This window comes from Belonocnema kinseyi, chromosome 5 (genome assembly GCF_010883055.1).
Source record: "Belonocnema kinseyi isolate 2016_QV_RU_SX_M_011 chromosome 5, B_treatae_v1, whole genome shotgun sequence".
Taxonomy (NCBI): Eukaryota; Metazoa; Arthropoda; class Insecta; order Hymenoptera; family Cynipidae; genus Belonocnema; species Belonocnema kinseyi.
The window spans coordinates 87,632,485-87,648,839 of NC_046661.1; the positions used below are offsets into that span (position 1 = coordinate 87,632,485).

Sequence of the window (16,355 nt, forward strand, 5' to 3'; positions counted from 1 at the left end):
GATTTTTTTTTGGTAGAAAATTATCTTTTTATTTGCAAGTTAATGATTTTGTTTAAAAATTTTTCTTTTCGGTCAAAAACTCAAGTATTACAGTTAAATATTTATCATTTAAGTTGCAAATTAATCTTTTAGATTGAAAATAAAATAAAATTGTAGAAATTAATCTTCCCGCTTGAAAATTAAACATTTTTGGTCAAAAATGTATATATTTTAGTTAAAGATTCAGAATTTTGGTTAAAAATTCATTTTTCTGGTTTGAAATTCATAACTCTTTTTTAAAGAATATCACTGTGGTGGAAAATCTAACTATTTTTTTTAATTCGTATTTTTGTTATTGATAAAAGTTAATTTTCTAGTTCAAAAATCAACAATGTGGATAGAAAATGGTATTTTTAAATTAAAAATTCCACTGTTTTGCTGAAAATACATGATTATTAATATTATTATTATTTTGCTGTTGAAAATTCAACAATTTTTAGACAAATTTGTCTTTTTAATTAAAAATTCAACTGTTTTGTTGAAAATACACATTTTTGGTTCAAAAGTGATTTTTTTGGGAGAAAATGATCTTTTTATTTGCAAGTTAGGAGTTAAACTAGTTGTTTGAAAATTTACGTACTTTGTGAAAATTTCGCCTTTTTTTGTAGCAAATTAATATTTATGGTTGAGAATTCAATAAAACCATAGTTTTTTTTTTTAATTCACCTCTTTGGTTCAACATTCATTTTTTGACTAAAAATTTAATTATTCAATTTTTGGTCGAAAAATTATCTCTTTTGGTTGAAAATTCATCTTTTTGGTAAAAATTAATCTTCTCGGTTAAAAATAAAAGTTTTTGGTTTAAAATAAAGTTTCTAGGATTTGTTTAATAGATTTCCATTCGAGAAAATAATTTAAAAATTTTTTTAGTATCGTAAAAGATTCTAAGGAATTTTAAAATTAATTTTAATAATTTGAAGGGATTCCCGAAGATTTTAGGGTATTTTAAAGGATTTTAAGGAATTTAAAATTAATTTTAATAAATTAAGGGGGTTCCAAAAGATTTTAAATATTTTTGGGGTATTTTAAAAGTTCTAAGAATTAAAAAAAATAAAATTAAAAAATTTATAGGTGTTCCAAAGGATTTGAAAGATTTCAGGGTATTTTTAAAAATTTCAAGTAATTTTGTAAGAGCTTCAAAAATGTCAAAAGTATTTAAGATATTTTTGGGTATTTTAAATTTTCTAAAGAATTTTAAATAGATTTAAATATTTTGAAGGCATTTAAATGGATTTAAAAGATTTTAGGGTATTTTAAAAGGTTCCAATGAATTAAAAATAATTTAAAGGAATTCCAAAAGGTTTTACAGATTTAGGTGTGTTTTTGAAAAATACAAAGAATTTTTAAGAGCTTTGAAATGTTAGTGAGGATTTGAAATATTTTTGAGTATTTCCAAAAGATTTCAAAGATTTTAAAGGGTATTTTTAAACAATACAAGGAATTTGCAAAAGCTTTAGAAAGTGTTATAGGATCTTTGAGGATCTGAATTATCTTTCTGTATTAAAAAAAAAACTCCATTAAATTTTCAAAAGTTTCAAAAGTTGAGGAATTCCTCAAAATTTAATTTTCAACTTTTTAATATTGATGAAAATTTATGAAAAATTCAAGGAAATTGAATGTTTAAATATTAAAAATTGAAGAAATGTATAGAAAACTGAAAATTGAAGAAAATTTAATTTGAAACTATTTCAAGTAATTTAAAAAAATTGAAGATTTAATTTTCAACTGTTAAATTTTGAAGAAATATGAATTTTCAGCTGTTGAAAATTGAAGAAAATTTACAAAATTTAAAATTTCATTTTCAACTGTTGAAAAAAAAGAGATTTGAAAATTGAATTTTCAACTACCTTAAGTTAGGAAACAAAATTAAATATTGATTTTTTAACTGTTGAAAATTGAAGAAAATTGTATGTTTAACTGTTGCTGGAAGATTGAATTTTCAGTTTTAAATTTTTTCTCCAATTTTATTCAATTTTAAACAGTTAAAAATTCAATTTTCCACTTAAAAATTCAAATGTCTTTGATTTTCAACAGTTCTAAATTCAATTTTCAACAGTTGAAAATTCAAGCTTTAATTTTTACTTCTAATTCGAAACAGTTGAAAATTCAGTTTTACAATTTTTTCGATTTCCAAAATTTGAAAATTCAATTCTCAGATTTCTTCATTTTTTGAATTTGCAATAGTTAAAAATTCAATTTTAAATTTTGATCAATTTTAAACAGTTTTAATATAAATTTTCCAATTTCTTAAATTTTCAACAGTAAAAAATTCAAATTTCCTTTATTTTCAACAGTTTAAAATGAAATTTTCAGTTTTGTTTTAAATTTCATTCAATTTTTAATAGTTAAAAATTGCAGTTACTTTCAATTTCAAAAATTTTAATTTTCTTCAATATTTTAACTGTTAAAAATTGAATTTTACATTCTCTTCAATTTTCTTCACCTTTAAACTGTTGAAACGTCAATTCTCAACAGTTGAATTTCAGCAGTTTGATTTTTTACAGTTGAGTTTTCAACTGTTGAAAACTTAAGAAAATTGAATATTCAACTTCTGAAGAAGAATCATAGAAATCCCTTGAAGATAAAATTTTCATTTTCAAATGCATTTCAAAGGATTTGAAATATTTTAGAATATTTTTAAAAATTCCACGGAATTTTCAAGGGCTTTAAGATTTTTCAAAGGATTTATAAGGATTTGAAACATTTTTGGTTATTTTTAAATTTCACAAAGAATTTTTGATAAATTTTAATAATATGAAGAGATTGCAAAGGATTTGAAAGATAAAGTGGCATTTTTCAAATTCGCAAGGAATTTTCAAGAGCTTTAAAAAGTTTCGAAGGATTTTGAAGGACTTGAAATATTTTTGCGTATTTTAAATGTTTCCAATGAATTTTTAATACATTTTAATAATTTGCAGGTATTTAAAAGGATTTTAAATAGTTAGGGGTATTTTAAAAAATTACAAAAGCTTTAAAAAAAAGTATAGATTTTATTTTATTTTTATTTTAATGCTATTGTATAATTATAATCTGGTTTATCATTCTCGAATTATCTTTTCTGTGTTTTCTCTTTCTTCGAGACTTCGAGTTACATTTGTTTGAATTTCAGCTTCCTCCTCCTGATTTGAAATTTCCGTTGTCTTTTTACTGGACAGGAACAATGAAGAAAAGATGTTAATCGATATCGATGAAGCTTGATTTTCCGATTCATAGAGGGAATCTGAAAAAAAAAATTTTTCTTGTTTTTTTTTTAAATTTTATTTTACAGGGTGGCTCGCAGGTCATGGAAACCCCATTACAAGAAACTTTTGATTCAATTTTAATAATTTAAAGGGATTCCCAAAGATACGAAAAATTTTAGGGTATTTTTCAAAATTCTAAGGAATTTTTAAGAGCTTTAGCAATTTCTGAGGATTTGAAATATTTTTCGGCATTTTATAGATTGGTAAGGAATTTTAAATAAATTCAAATAATTTGAAGGTATTTCAAAGCATTTAAAACATTTCAGGGTATTTTTAAAATTTTAGTGTATTATTAAGTGGTTTAAAAAATTGCAAAGAATATTTTACAGGATTTTAAATGTCTTAAGTTGAGGTATTTTTTATAGATTTGAATAATCTGAAGTGATTACAAAGGATTTTGAATATTTTATTAGGGTATTTCAAAATATTCATCAATTGATTTCAATAATTTGATTTGATTTGAAAATTCGAAAGAATTTTTAAGAGCTTTAATAGATTTGAGCAGATTTGAAATATTTGAAAATATTTTCAAAGTATTTATAATTTGAATAGATTTTAATGAATTTAAAAGATTTTAGGGTATTTTTAAAACTTTAGAATAATTTTTAAGAGCTTAAATTTTTTAAAAATATTTAACAGGATTTGAAATATCTTAGAATATTTTAAAAGATTCCAAGGAATTTTAAATGATTTTTAACAATTTCAAAGTATTCCAAAGGATTTTACAGATATAAGGTAGGGTATATTTTTTTTAACTTTGAAGGAATTATTGAGAGAAAATTTCCAGGATTTTCAAAAAATTTTAGAGGATTTGAAATATGCCAAGTTATTGTTAAAATATTTCAATAATTTGAAGTGTCTTTAAAGGATTTGAGGGTATTTTAAAAGATTTCAATGTATTTTCAACAGATTTCAAAAATTTGAAGCATTTTAAAGATTTTCAAATATTACAAAACTTTCTGAAGAATTTTTAGGAAATCAAGAAAATCTCGAAGGATTTCGGATATCTTAGGATATTTCTAATGGATTTCAATAGTTTGAAAGAATTAAAAAATTAAGATTTGCGATTATTTATAAAAATTCCAAAGCTTTTTGAGAACAAAATTTTTCAAGGAATTTCAAAATATCGTAGGTATCTTAGGTGTTTTTAAAGAAAAAAATGGCAATAATTGAAAAGATTTCATATGATTTGAAATATTTGAGAGTATTTTAAAAGATTCCAAGGCATTTTCAAAAGATTTTAATAATTTGAAGCATTTTCAAAGAATTATAAAGATTTTAAGATATTTAAAAAAATTCTGATGAATTTTCAAGAAGCTTAGAAACTTTCAAGGGATTTCAAACATCTGAGGATATTTTAAATGGATTTCAATAATTTGAAGGTATTTCAACAAAATTGATCAATTTTAGCGTATTTATAATAATTCCCAGAAATTTTTGGGAACTTTAAAATATTTCCAAGAATTTAAAAATATTTTACGTGGTTTGAAATATCTTAAATAATTTAAAAAATGTCAATAATTTGAAGTGATTTAAAAGAACTAACAAAAATTTTAGGGAATTTCAAAAGATTTCAAGGCATTTTAAAAATATTAAACAAATTTCTAGGGATTTCAAAAAATTAAGATTTTAAGGTATTTTTTAAAATGCTAAGAGGTTTTAAAGAATTTAAAAATATTTATAAATATTTTGCAGGATTAAAAAAAATTTAAGTATTTAAACAAAATTTCATTAACCTGAACTGATTTAAATGAAGTAAACATATTTTAGGGTATTTTAAAAGATTCCCAGGCATTTTCAAATGATTAAACAAATTTCTAGGAATTTAGAAAAAGGAAGATTTTAAGGCATTTTAAAAAAATCCAAGAAGTTTTTAAGAATTTAAAAATATTTTTTAGGATTTAAGGCATTTAAGGTTGTAAGGCATTTTAAAAAGATTAAACAATTTGTTAGGGATTTAAAAACATTTAGATTTTAAGGTAGTTTTAAAAAATCTAAGGAATTTTTCAGAATTTAAAAATATTTCCAAATATATTTCAGGATTTGAAATATCTCAAGGTATTTTAAAAATATATCAATAATCTGATGTGATTAAAAAGAATATTAAGTATTTTAGGATATTTTTAAATATTCAAAGGCATTTTCAGTTTATTTCAATAACTTGAGATTTAAAAGGATTTCAAAGATTTCAGAAAATATCTTAAGATATTTAAAAAATATTTTAATAGTTTTGTATTGATTTTAAAGGACCTGAAATATCTTAGGATGTTTTATAAGATTCCAAGGAATGTTAAATAAATGTTTAAATTCCATTGGATTCCAAAGGATTTTTAAGATATAAGGTAGGGTATTTTTACCAATTCGAAGGTATTATTGGGATTGATTAAGAAATGATTTCAAAGAATTTAAAGTATTTCAGGGAATTGAAAATAATTCCAAGGAATTTTTATGAGATTTAAAATATTTCAAGTCATTTTAAAGAGTTTCTTCTATTTTTAAAAATTCTAAGGAATTTTTAAGAGCTTCTAAAAATTGCAAGGAATTTAAGAAGTTACAGGATTAACCTGTTTTAAGGTATTAAAAATTTTTTCAATAATTTGAAGAGATCTTATGGTATTTTAATAAATTCAAAGATTATAAAGATTTCAAGACATTTACAGGAGATTTAAACAATTAAGGGATTTACAAATATTTTTGGCGATTCATTTCAAATTCACCCTAAATTTTCATTAATTTCCCCTAAATTCTTTTGAATTTTTTGAAATTCTCTTGAATTCTTAGGCATTTCATCAATTTTGATTTTTACTTGTTTTTTTAATTCGTTTTGAAATATCTGAATTTTTCTAAACTCTTTTTAAACTTACTGAATTCAATTAAATTTTTCATATTTTTGTAATCTCTTATATTCATAAGAATTTTCATTGAATTCTTTTCATTTCTCCTTAGTTTTTAAAAATGAATTCCAATTTTACTAAAAATAAATCGAAATTTTTGGATTTTTGTTCAATTTGTATAAATTCTTTTGAATCAAATTATAATTTTTTTAAAAGAATATTAGTCAGTGTTTCACTTTTTTGAATTAAATCAGAGTATGGCAGCCATGAGATTAATAAATTGAAATAAAAAATGATTTTATTCCATTTATAAAAGATTCTATATTGAAAATTTTACTAGACCAGAATTTTGGTCTTTAAATATTAATGTTCACGGAAAATGAAAAATTAGTCATAGAAACGTCAGGGAATTTTGAAAATGAAGTTTTTCGGCCACTCTGTTTTAGAAAAACTACCTTTTTCGGAACTTTTTTGATGACTTTTTGTAACTAGCCAAAAAGGTTCTCGGCTGTTTTTCCATTTGCAGAGTTTTAGTATCGCAACTGAATTTTTTTTGTCGGAGTCTTTTATTAATTTCGCGTAACGTTCCATAATTTCTTGTCCTGTCGAGAAATGTTTGTTAATACCACATGTACACAAGTTTTACTTTTTTTTTAATTTCAATTTTTTTTTTTTAGAAATACCTTTTGAAATTCCAAAGAAACTGCCAATTCTAAATTGGGAATTGCTTCTCCAGGTTGACCCTAAAATTGAAATTAAAATTTAATTGGACCTGGAAACTGGGAATTTTTTTTTACTGGGATGTGATAGTGAATCTATTTTTGACTATAAAATAATGATAATGATAATGATAAGCTATAATTTCGAAGGATTAATAATAATAATAATAATATATATAAAAAAAAATTTTTTTTATAATATATAAAAAATATATAAAAAAATTTTCAGTTTGATCAACTGTAATATAAATTAATTAATAATTTTTAAAACTGAACAGTAGTTTAAGTGTTTAAAATTGAACAGTCATTAATTCTACAAGATGATTCTGAATCTGTTCTGAATGAAACAATTTTCAGATTTTGCCGGGCTTTAATAGTTATATTTTTTTAAATTAAAATAATTTAACCTACAATGATTTATGTAGAAAAAAAAACATTTGCATTTCGCAATTTTAATTTTAAAAAAAGGGAAGAAATTTTGAACATTTTTGTTTTTTATATTCTTTTTAGTTGAATTGGATGAGATTATATTTAATTTTTTTCTGAATTGGAAGAGACTATTTTGTATTTTTAAGATTTGTATCGAGTGAAAAAGGAGGAAATTTTGATTTCCAATTTTTTCTAAATTGGAAGATGGTAAGTTTATTTTTTGAAAACATTTTTTACTGAGTTGTAAGGGAGGATATTTCGCTTTTTAATTTTTTCTGATTTTGAAGCAGGATATTTTTCTGTTTTTAATTTTTGCATCGTGTCGAAAGGAAGGATTTTTTAAATTGTAAGATGAACATTTTTTTATAAGATTTTTATCGAGATGAAAGCGAGGAAATTTCGATTTTCAATTTTTTAGGGTTGGAAGAGGTACAATTTTCTGTTTTGAAGATTTGTATCGAATTGTTTTTTTTTAAATCATTTTTTTAAGTTAAAAAGGATGAGATTATGTTCATTTTTTCTGAATTGGAAGAGGCTATATTTTAAAGATTTTTATCGAGTTGAAAAGGAGGAAATTTTTATTTCCAATCTTTTCTAAGTTGGAATAGGGTAAATAATTTTGTTGAAAATATTTTCAATAAATTGGAACTAAAATGAACTTCAGGTTAAGGTTTCGAAGTTTGCCAACTCTAGATTTTAAATATTCAAAATTTTTCGATTTTTGGAAAACGATGAGATACGTGAGGGCTGATAAAAATGTAAGAATTTTTTAATGAGGGATGATCCTTCTCCTTTACGAACTGACTCACTATCTATATCTGCAAAATTGTTGTCAATGCAAATTTCAGAAAATTAATTTCAGGGTTCCAACAATTTAAAAAGAGCAATAAATCCTAGATATTTTAAATTGAAACCCTATCCAAAAATTGACGTTAGTGAAACCAAGGATTTCGCTCTTAGTAGGAGAGCAAACGACACTAGACCTTGCGTCATCACGGATATTGATACAAAATTGGGAACCCACGTATCTTAATTAATGATTGAAAAATAAATTTTTCCTCAAAATTAGCATGCTTGCGGAATTAAAAAAAAATCATTTGATTGGCGGCATCAAACACTCACTGGAAATATATGTGTACCTGCCCTTAATCGGTGCCCAACCACTGTCCACTTGTTCACGAAATCACGTGATTTATTTATTTTTTGTTTTTCCGTGATCATTCTAATTTTGAGGGGAAATTAATTTTGTATTAATTAATTAAGGTACGCGGATTTAGGATTTGCTTGGTCAGAATAGCGATTCCTTATTACTCTACATGCAAAATTTAATTCCTAATTTTTTATCAGTATCCGCGATGGCGCAAGGTCTAGTGTCGCTGGCTGTGAGATACGTGAGAGCTGACAAAAATGTAAAATTTTGCTAACGAGGGATGATCCTCCTTCATCACAAACTGACTGACTATCAATATCTGCAAAATTGTTGTCAATGCAAATTTAAAAAAATTATTCAAGTTCACCAACAATTTTGAAAAAGCAATAAATCCTACATATTTTCAATTGAAACCCAATCCAAAAATTGACTGTAGTAAAACCAAGCATTTTGCTCTGAGTAGGAGAACCAACGACACTGACCTTGCGTCATCGGGGATATTGATACAAAATTGGGAATGATATTTTGAATTTAGGGTAATAACGAACCGTCACACAGTGCGAAAAAAATTACTTTTGTGGTTTAAAATAACGTACAGCCCACAAATATTGATCGATTTAGACAACAAAAATTCGAAAAAAAGAGCTTTTGAGCCTAATTTTTTAAGTAAGGCTTTTAATTTTGTTATAAATAAACATATATAAGGAAAAAATGGCCATTTTCTTATTTGAAAGAATGTTTTTTACGATTTTTCATAATTTTACGTTTTTCAACTCAAATTGCAAGAAATTTGGATAAAATAATATAGTGATGAAGAAATTTCTTCTTGAGATTTTTATTGTTAATATTAAAAACAAATTTAATAAAGAAATGCACGAATCAGGCATGTCTTCACAGAATGCTTCGTTTTTAGGATGTATTTTTTTTAATTAGGAACTTTATGATAATTTTACAAAAATTCATAATTCGTTGATTGATATTATGCTTTTTTCAAACAAATTTAATTTAAAAAATGTATCATTCGGGCATTTTTCAGTAGAAAAATTCGGTTTTTTGAATGCTAGCCCAGAAAAATTCATAATTAGTTGATAAATTTTATGATTTTTTAAACAAATATAGATAAGGCATTAGCCGAAAGAAAAATTCCATTTTTTAGATTAAATTTTTATAATTAAGAGCTGTATGATAATTTCAGAAAAAAATCATAATTTATTGATCAATTTTATGACTTTCTTAAAAATTTTAATAAACAAATTCATTATTGGGGTATCTGCCAAAGGAAAGATTCTTTTTTGTTTCGATATCAGACTTTTAATTGGGATCATCATAATAAATTTAGCAACATTCATGATTGGTTGATAATTGTTACGATTTTTTCAAAGTAATTTAACAAACAAATGCATTCTTCGGGCATCTGTTGACGGAAAAATTCGTTTTTCGATATAAGACTTTTTAATTGGGAATTAAGTGATAATTGAATTAACATTAATAATTTATTGATAAATCTGATCATGTTTTTAACAAATTTTATAAGCGTATGCATTATTTGGGCATTTTTCGAAGGAAAAGTTTTTTCTTAAATCTCAGTCCTTTAAGTTTCTCATTAATTTTATGCTTTTAATAAGGTTGCACTGATTTGATTTGATTTGAAAAAATTATAAAATTCATCAGCTAATCATGAGTGTTGCTGAATTTATTATTAAAATCCTAATTAAGAATCTGACATTTTTCGGTTGATAGATGCCTCAATAATGTATTTATTTATTAAAATTGTTTTAAAAAGTGACAAATATGATAAATGAATTATGAATTTTTTCTGAAATTATCATGAAGAAGTTCCTAATTGAAAAAGTTTTTATTGAAAAGAAAAATTTTCTTTCGACAAATGCCTCATACATACATTTTTTTTATTGACTTTGTTTTAAAAAAATCATAAGGTTACTCAACAAATTAGGAAGTTTTCTAAAATTCTCATAAAGTTCCTAATTTAAAAAAATGAAACCGAAAAAAATGAAGTTTTCTGTCACAGAATGCCTGATCAATGCATTTTTTTATTAAGTTTGTTTTTAATATTAACAATAATAATTTTAAGAAGAGATTACTTTATCATCATATTGCTTTTATCAAAATTTCTTACAATATAATTGAAAAAAAAAACGTAAAATTATGTAAAATCGTACGAAATATTCTTTCAACAATTAATTTGTTTATAAAAAATGTTTTTTATTATATAATTTTGGAATATCATTAACTAATGTTACTCTGTGAAACTTAGGCGATTTCAACAATTTTCATATTATAGACGAGCACCGTGCACTGGGGCCAAATGAGATGTCCGTGAAAAAATATATAAAAATTATAAACAATTACTTTAATATCTGATACTGCTGGAAATCTTTCGAGATAAGTTTCCCCGCTAATTCTATGTACTTTCGCATAAATTCGATAAATTTGTCCAAAATGGCATCTTCCAAATTTAAAAAAAAATTAATTTTCATTGCTAAATAAAAAAAAATAAACAATTTTTTTCTAAATATGCCTCGACAACCTTGTTAGTAATTTCAAAAGGTTCGATTTAAAAAATTAAAAGTCGGTTGAATAGTTTGGGGGCTAAAAGTTAATTTGTCCACGGACACCTCATTTGGGAAATAACTCATTGTAGCCCGCTCCTCTTTTGTTTGCTCACGCCTGAATTCACGCCTGAGTGCTCGCCTGAGTGACAAGCGCAGACCCCGCGCAGCTCCTGTTACACCTACCTGCGGCATGGCGTTGATTCTCGGAAGGGCTATAGAAGGGAGGGCTATTGAACATTTTAACTGTATTTGTTTATTTATAAGAAAATTGAAAGCTTCATTTAAAAATCAGACTCAATGACTGTCTTAGAAACCTTATAATCTTTTTTAAAATATTTTTTTTGTCCTAATATGTCAATATTCGTGGCTGTCCAAAATTCACAAAAAAAAACATTAATTTTACCCATATTTTTTGCAAGTAAATTTTTTCTGACCATCGCTTCTTACCAATTTTTGAAATATGATTGCATTTTAATAATTGACGGGTTATTTTTTCGGGAAAAAATTCTCTGCAACTCTACTGTTTCTAATTTTAAAAGAAAATTTTTCTATGGCTTCCTAGATTTCTTCTATGGCTGTAAATCGTTAGGAAAATTTTGTTAAGAAGACAACAAGAAAAAATACATTCAAACTATCATTCCTTATTTTTTTTATCAGTAACCGCGATGGCGCAAGGTCCAGTGTCACTGGCTCTTAGGCTATCTTAATATTATAAAAATTCCAACCCAATCGTTTATCCAACAATCTTAAAACTTTATTTTCGACTCCTAATACAAAAAACTGCAAAAATAATCTTCAGATTAAGCTTTTATAGTTTACCAACTGTATAATTTAAATTTTTTTAATTTGTCGATTTTCTGAAAACTATGAGAAATATGATGACTAACTCACTATTATTATCTGAATTTCGCTCTTAGTAAGAGAGCCATCGACACTGGACCTTGCGTCATCGCGGACATTGATACAAAATTTTGAATGATAGTTTAGATGTAGGGAAATAACGAACTGCCGTGCTGACCAAGCAAATCCTGAACGTACTTTAATTAATTATTGAAAAATGAATTTTCCCTAAAAATTAGCATAATCTCGGGATTAAAAAAAATTAAATCATGTGATTGGCGGCATCGAACAATCACTGGAAAGATGTGTACCTATCCTTAATCGGTACCCGACCCCTGTTCGTGTTCACCCAATCACGTGATTTAGGTTTTTTTTTAGTTCTGCGATCTTGCTAATTTTGAGATGGAATTCATTTTTGAATAATTTATTAAGTTGCGTGGGTTCAGGATTTGCTTCGTCAGCAAAGCGATTCGTTATTACCCTACATGCAAACTATAATTTCTAATTTTGTATCAGTAACCGCGATGGCGCAAGGTCCAGTGTCACTGGCTCTTAGACCATCTCAAAATTATAAAAAGTCCAACCCATCCGTTCTCAATATCATAAATAATTCAACAATCCTAAAACTCTATTTTTGACTCCTAATATAGAAAACTGCTAAAATAAATTTCAGAATAAGGTTTTGCAGTTTAGCAACTGCATAATTTATTGAATGAGATAAATATCAACGTAAATGATAATAGGTAACAATATACGCAACATACGTTTACTAACAAGATCAATTTACAACATGTACATAAAAACGTGTACGTGGAAACGATCGGTCACCGAGTTTGGGCCATCTAGTACACTCTAAAAATGTATAATGACTTTCTCTTTTTCATTGCATTAAATTACTCAATTAATGGGCCATGGCCATTGACTTCCTTGGCTCCAACTTGACCTTGAAGCCTTCAGCACGCTTCAGGATGATGTCAGCTTGCAGTCTGAAGTCAGCCTCTTTGACAGTCGACTGGACACGGAAGTTCCTTAAAATTGTCGAGAGAAGGATTTTCAGTTTCAACATAGCATATTTACGTCCGACGCAAGATCTAGGACCAGCCGAGAAAGGAACGAAGGCGTAATAATGACGATTTGCTGTTTTTTCTGGAAGGAAGTTGTCTGGGTCGAAGACATCTGGGTTGGGATAAATGTTAGGCTGTCGGTGCAGTTTCAAAGTTGCTACGACCACAGTGCATCCTGCTGGGACAGTGTAGTCTCCAGAAACTGAAAGGATATTTTTATCATTAGTTTTTTTTGGTTTACAATTTTTTAAACTCCCACTCGGCAGTAGTTAAAGGCAACCCAGCTACTGCTATCAGTCTAATTGCAACTGGTAGCTGATATTGTTTTTCAATTAGAGAATTACTAACCGAGTTTGAGATCAGTTTTGAGCTCTCGGGCGATGATGGGTACAGGTGGGTACATTCGGAGGGTCTCCATGAGGCATCGTTCCAGGTACTTCATCTCCAGGGTGTCCTGGAAGGTGGCTGGTCTGTCGCTGTCGCCGAAGATTTCGTCTAGTTCCTGGATGACTTTCTCTTGGATGTCTGGGTGGCAGCCCATCATCGAGAGGAAGAAACTGGATCCTGCGGCTGTGGTGTCGTGACCCTGATCGCAAAAATTGATGATGTTGGAAAAGATTCAAAAATATTTGGAAGTAATTGGGTGAGCCAAGAATTGAATAGGGCTTGTGGAAGTTTTCGGGTTTATGAGTGTTTATGTAGATAGGAATTACATCAAATGAATAAAACAGAACTGAATCACTAGTGGTCAAAATGTTCCAGAAAGCGGATTTAACAGGAATGCAAGATTCCAATTACATTGGATTCTTTGGAATTCCTTAGAATGTCCATGACTTAAGGACGTCTTAGGTCATCAGGACGTTGATATTCTATTTTCCACTGGGGATTTATGATTGATCAGGGAAGATCAGAATTGGACTTGAAAGTACTTTTTAAAGTTTACCTCGAACATGATGGTGTCGACCTGTTCCTTGACTTCTTGGTCGTTAAGAACGACTCCATTCTGGGCAGATTCGACCAATAGGTCGAGGAAGGCCAGCCTCTTCTTTTCTCCTACGTCGTTGTCATCAACATCCAAATCGTCCTTAAGACCTGAAGATTGACCAAAGGAAAGACCCTCGACGACCGTTGTACTCTGGTGAAATATAATGTTATTTAAAAAAACTTCCATCGGGAGTAGACTTGATGCTACAATTATTTGAAGAAATACCTTTGAATCCTTGTCATTATTTCTGTTTTCGATGGTGGGGTTGATGACGGTTCGCTTTCCACTCTTGTATTCCTCCTTCTTGCGTTTGATGACTTTCTTAGTGAGTCCGTGAATGATTTCCAAAAGGTTCATCTGGTCCTTGCTGTATTTGGTGAGGTTGAAGAGCCAGTCGGGCCTAAGCCAGACACGAGTGTGGCGCAGATGGAGGATGTCACACATCCTGAATAAAACAAAAATTAAAGTTTAATTTTTAAGCTGCTTTTAACTTGAAAAAATTCTTTTTCTAAAATTAAACCTACTTCATGACAGCCATAGCGTATTCGAATCCGCTCTTGTCTTGGGTACTTTTTGAGACACCCATGGCAGTTTCGAGCAGGATTTCTACAGTCGTTTCAGACATGTAATCATGGATGTCGAATTCTTTTTGTCCCTCTTTGCGCATTCTTTCAACAACGGAACGGGAGTTGGCATTGAAGAGGTCAATGAAGCTCTTCAGAACGTTCAAGTGGAAAGTGGGTGCAATCAGTTTGCGATGAGCACGCCATTTTTGACCTGAAATTTATTTTTAACTTTAGTGATTAAATTTTAGTTGCGGAATTCCAGGTTGTTTTCAATTGAACCATTTGATAGGATTCTAAATTTTAAAGAGTTGGTATTAAAGAGGTCAATGAAGCTCTTCAGGATGTTCAAGTGGATAGTGGCTGCAACTATTTTCTGATGAGCAAGCCATTTTTTACCTCACATTTTTTCATTAGTTAAATTTTAGTTGAAGGATAGATGACTTTAAACTGAACTGACAGGTTTCTAAATTTTGAAGAGTTGGTATTGAAGAGGTCGATGAAGCTCTTCAGGAGGTTCAAGTGGATAGTGGATGCAATCTGTATTATCATCGCAGATAGTTAAAACCGATCAATGTAGATACCTTTTGCCAACCATAAAGATTGAAATCAAAACTATTGGTTTAAGTTAACCCCTCAAATAACAGAAAATCTTAAAGCCTGTTCAGACTAGAAGGAGCTATGAATTTCAATTATTTTCAATTAAATTTTTTCTGAGAAAAAATATTTTCCTTCGTTCCACTGGGAACTGTACCAGAGGTCTTCCGATTGCCATTCGGGTGCTTTTACCACTAAGCTAATAGAGAGATCAAAAGAAGAATCTTTTTCCAGAAATTTACGCTGTCTTTGGCAAGGTGTTACGTTTTATACAAGTCAATTTTACAAGGAATCTGAATTATCATCGGATATGGTAACAACATTTTAAACGCCTTTTCAGACGAGAGGGAGCTATAAATTAAACCTTTTTGTGAATTAAATTTTTTCTGAAAAAGATCTTCTCATTTGCTTCTCTGGGAATCGTACCATAGGTTTTCCGATTGCCATTCTGGTGCTTTTATCACTAAGCTACTAGAGAGATCCACAGAAGAATCTTTTTTCAGAAACACACAAGGAATCTATACTATCATCGGAGATGGTAACAAGCGATCAGTGTAAATATCTTTCACCCACCATGAAGATTGAAATCAAAACTACTGATCTAAGTTAACCCCTCAAATAACATTAATTCTTAACGCCTTTTCAGACTAGATCGAGCTATAAGATAACTTTTTTTTAATTAATTTTTTTTCCTGAAAAAATATCTTCTCCTTCGCTCTATTGGGCATCTAACCACAGGTCTTCCGAATTCCAGTCGGGTGCTTTACCACTAAGCTACTAGAGAGATCGAAAGAAGATCATAACATCTTGCTAAAGGCAACTTATATATCTGGAAAAAAATTTTCTTTAGATTTCTCTAGTAGCTTAGTGGTAAAAGCACCCAGCCGGAAATCGGAGGACCTGTGGTTCGATTCCCAGCGGTGTGGAAGAGAATATATTTTTTTCAGGAAAAAATTTAACTTAGCATAATGATTTTGCTGATAATCTCGAAGCATTTTTTACTCAAAAGGAAAATAAATCACCAAGCCTTCTTTAAATACATCACATTAGAATTACATTTTTTTCCTATATTTTAAAATATTGTTTATAAATTGTTTTACTACATTAAAGAATATTTTAAATATTTAGAGAAAAAGTGTTGACCGTTTTTTGAAATAAATAACAATTATTGTTTTTTTCCTGTATTTTAAATTGTTCTTTGAAGAGTATTATTTCAAATTACGAGGGTAGTTCAATAAGTCCTTAGAATGAACAACAGATGGCGCGCGAATCGCTCCAAATCATCTGTTTTCAGTCAGCACCACTCCCGACTAGATATAT

General features: G+C 27.9%; 1 protein-coding gene across 2 annotated transcripts in view; it reads right to left on the reverse strand.

The window, feature by feature from the left end:
* Nucleotides 1-12,576: 12,576 nt before the first annotated feature.
* The window catches only part of LOC117173192 (cytochrome P450 4g15), a 9,527-nt gene continuing 5,748 nt past the window's right edge, over nucleotides 12,577-16,355 (reverse strand). Inside the window, exons 4-8 of one of the 2 annotated variants that reach the window (XM_033361618.1) lie at nucleotides 14,400-14,652; nucleotides 14,101-14,320; nucleotides 13,834-14,025; nucleotides 13,239-13,476; nucleotides 12,577-13,092 (exon numbers count right to left, since the gene is read on the reverse strand). In XM_033361618.1, the coding sequence (XP_033217509.1) occupies nucleotides 12,728-13,092; nucleotides 13,239-13,476; nucleotides 13,834-14,025; nucleotides 14,101-14,320; nucleotides 14,400-14,652 (1,268 nt within the window). In that variant the 3' untranslated portion in view covers nucleotides 12,577-12,727. Of the gene's footprint in view, nucleotides 13,093-13,238; nucleotides 13,477-13,833; nucleotides 14,321-14,399; nucleotides 14,653-16,355 lie in introns of both variants that reach the window. The other variant, XM_033361617.1, reaches the window with a different exon arrangement.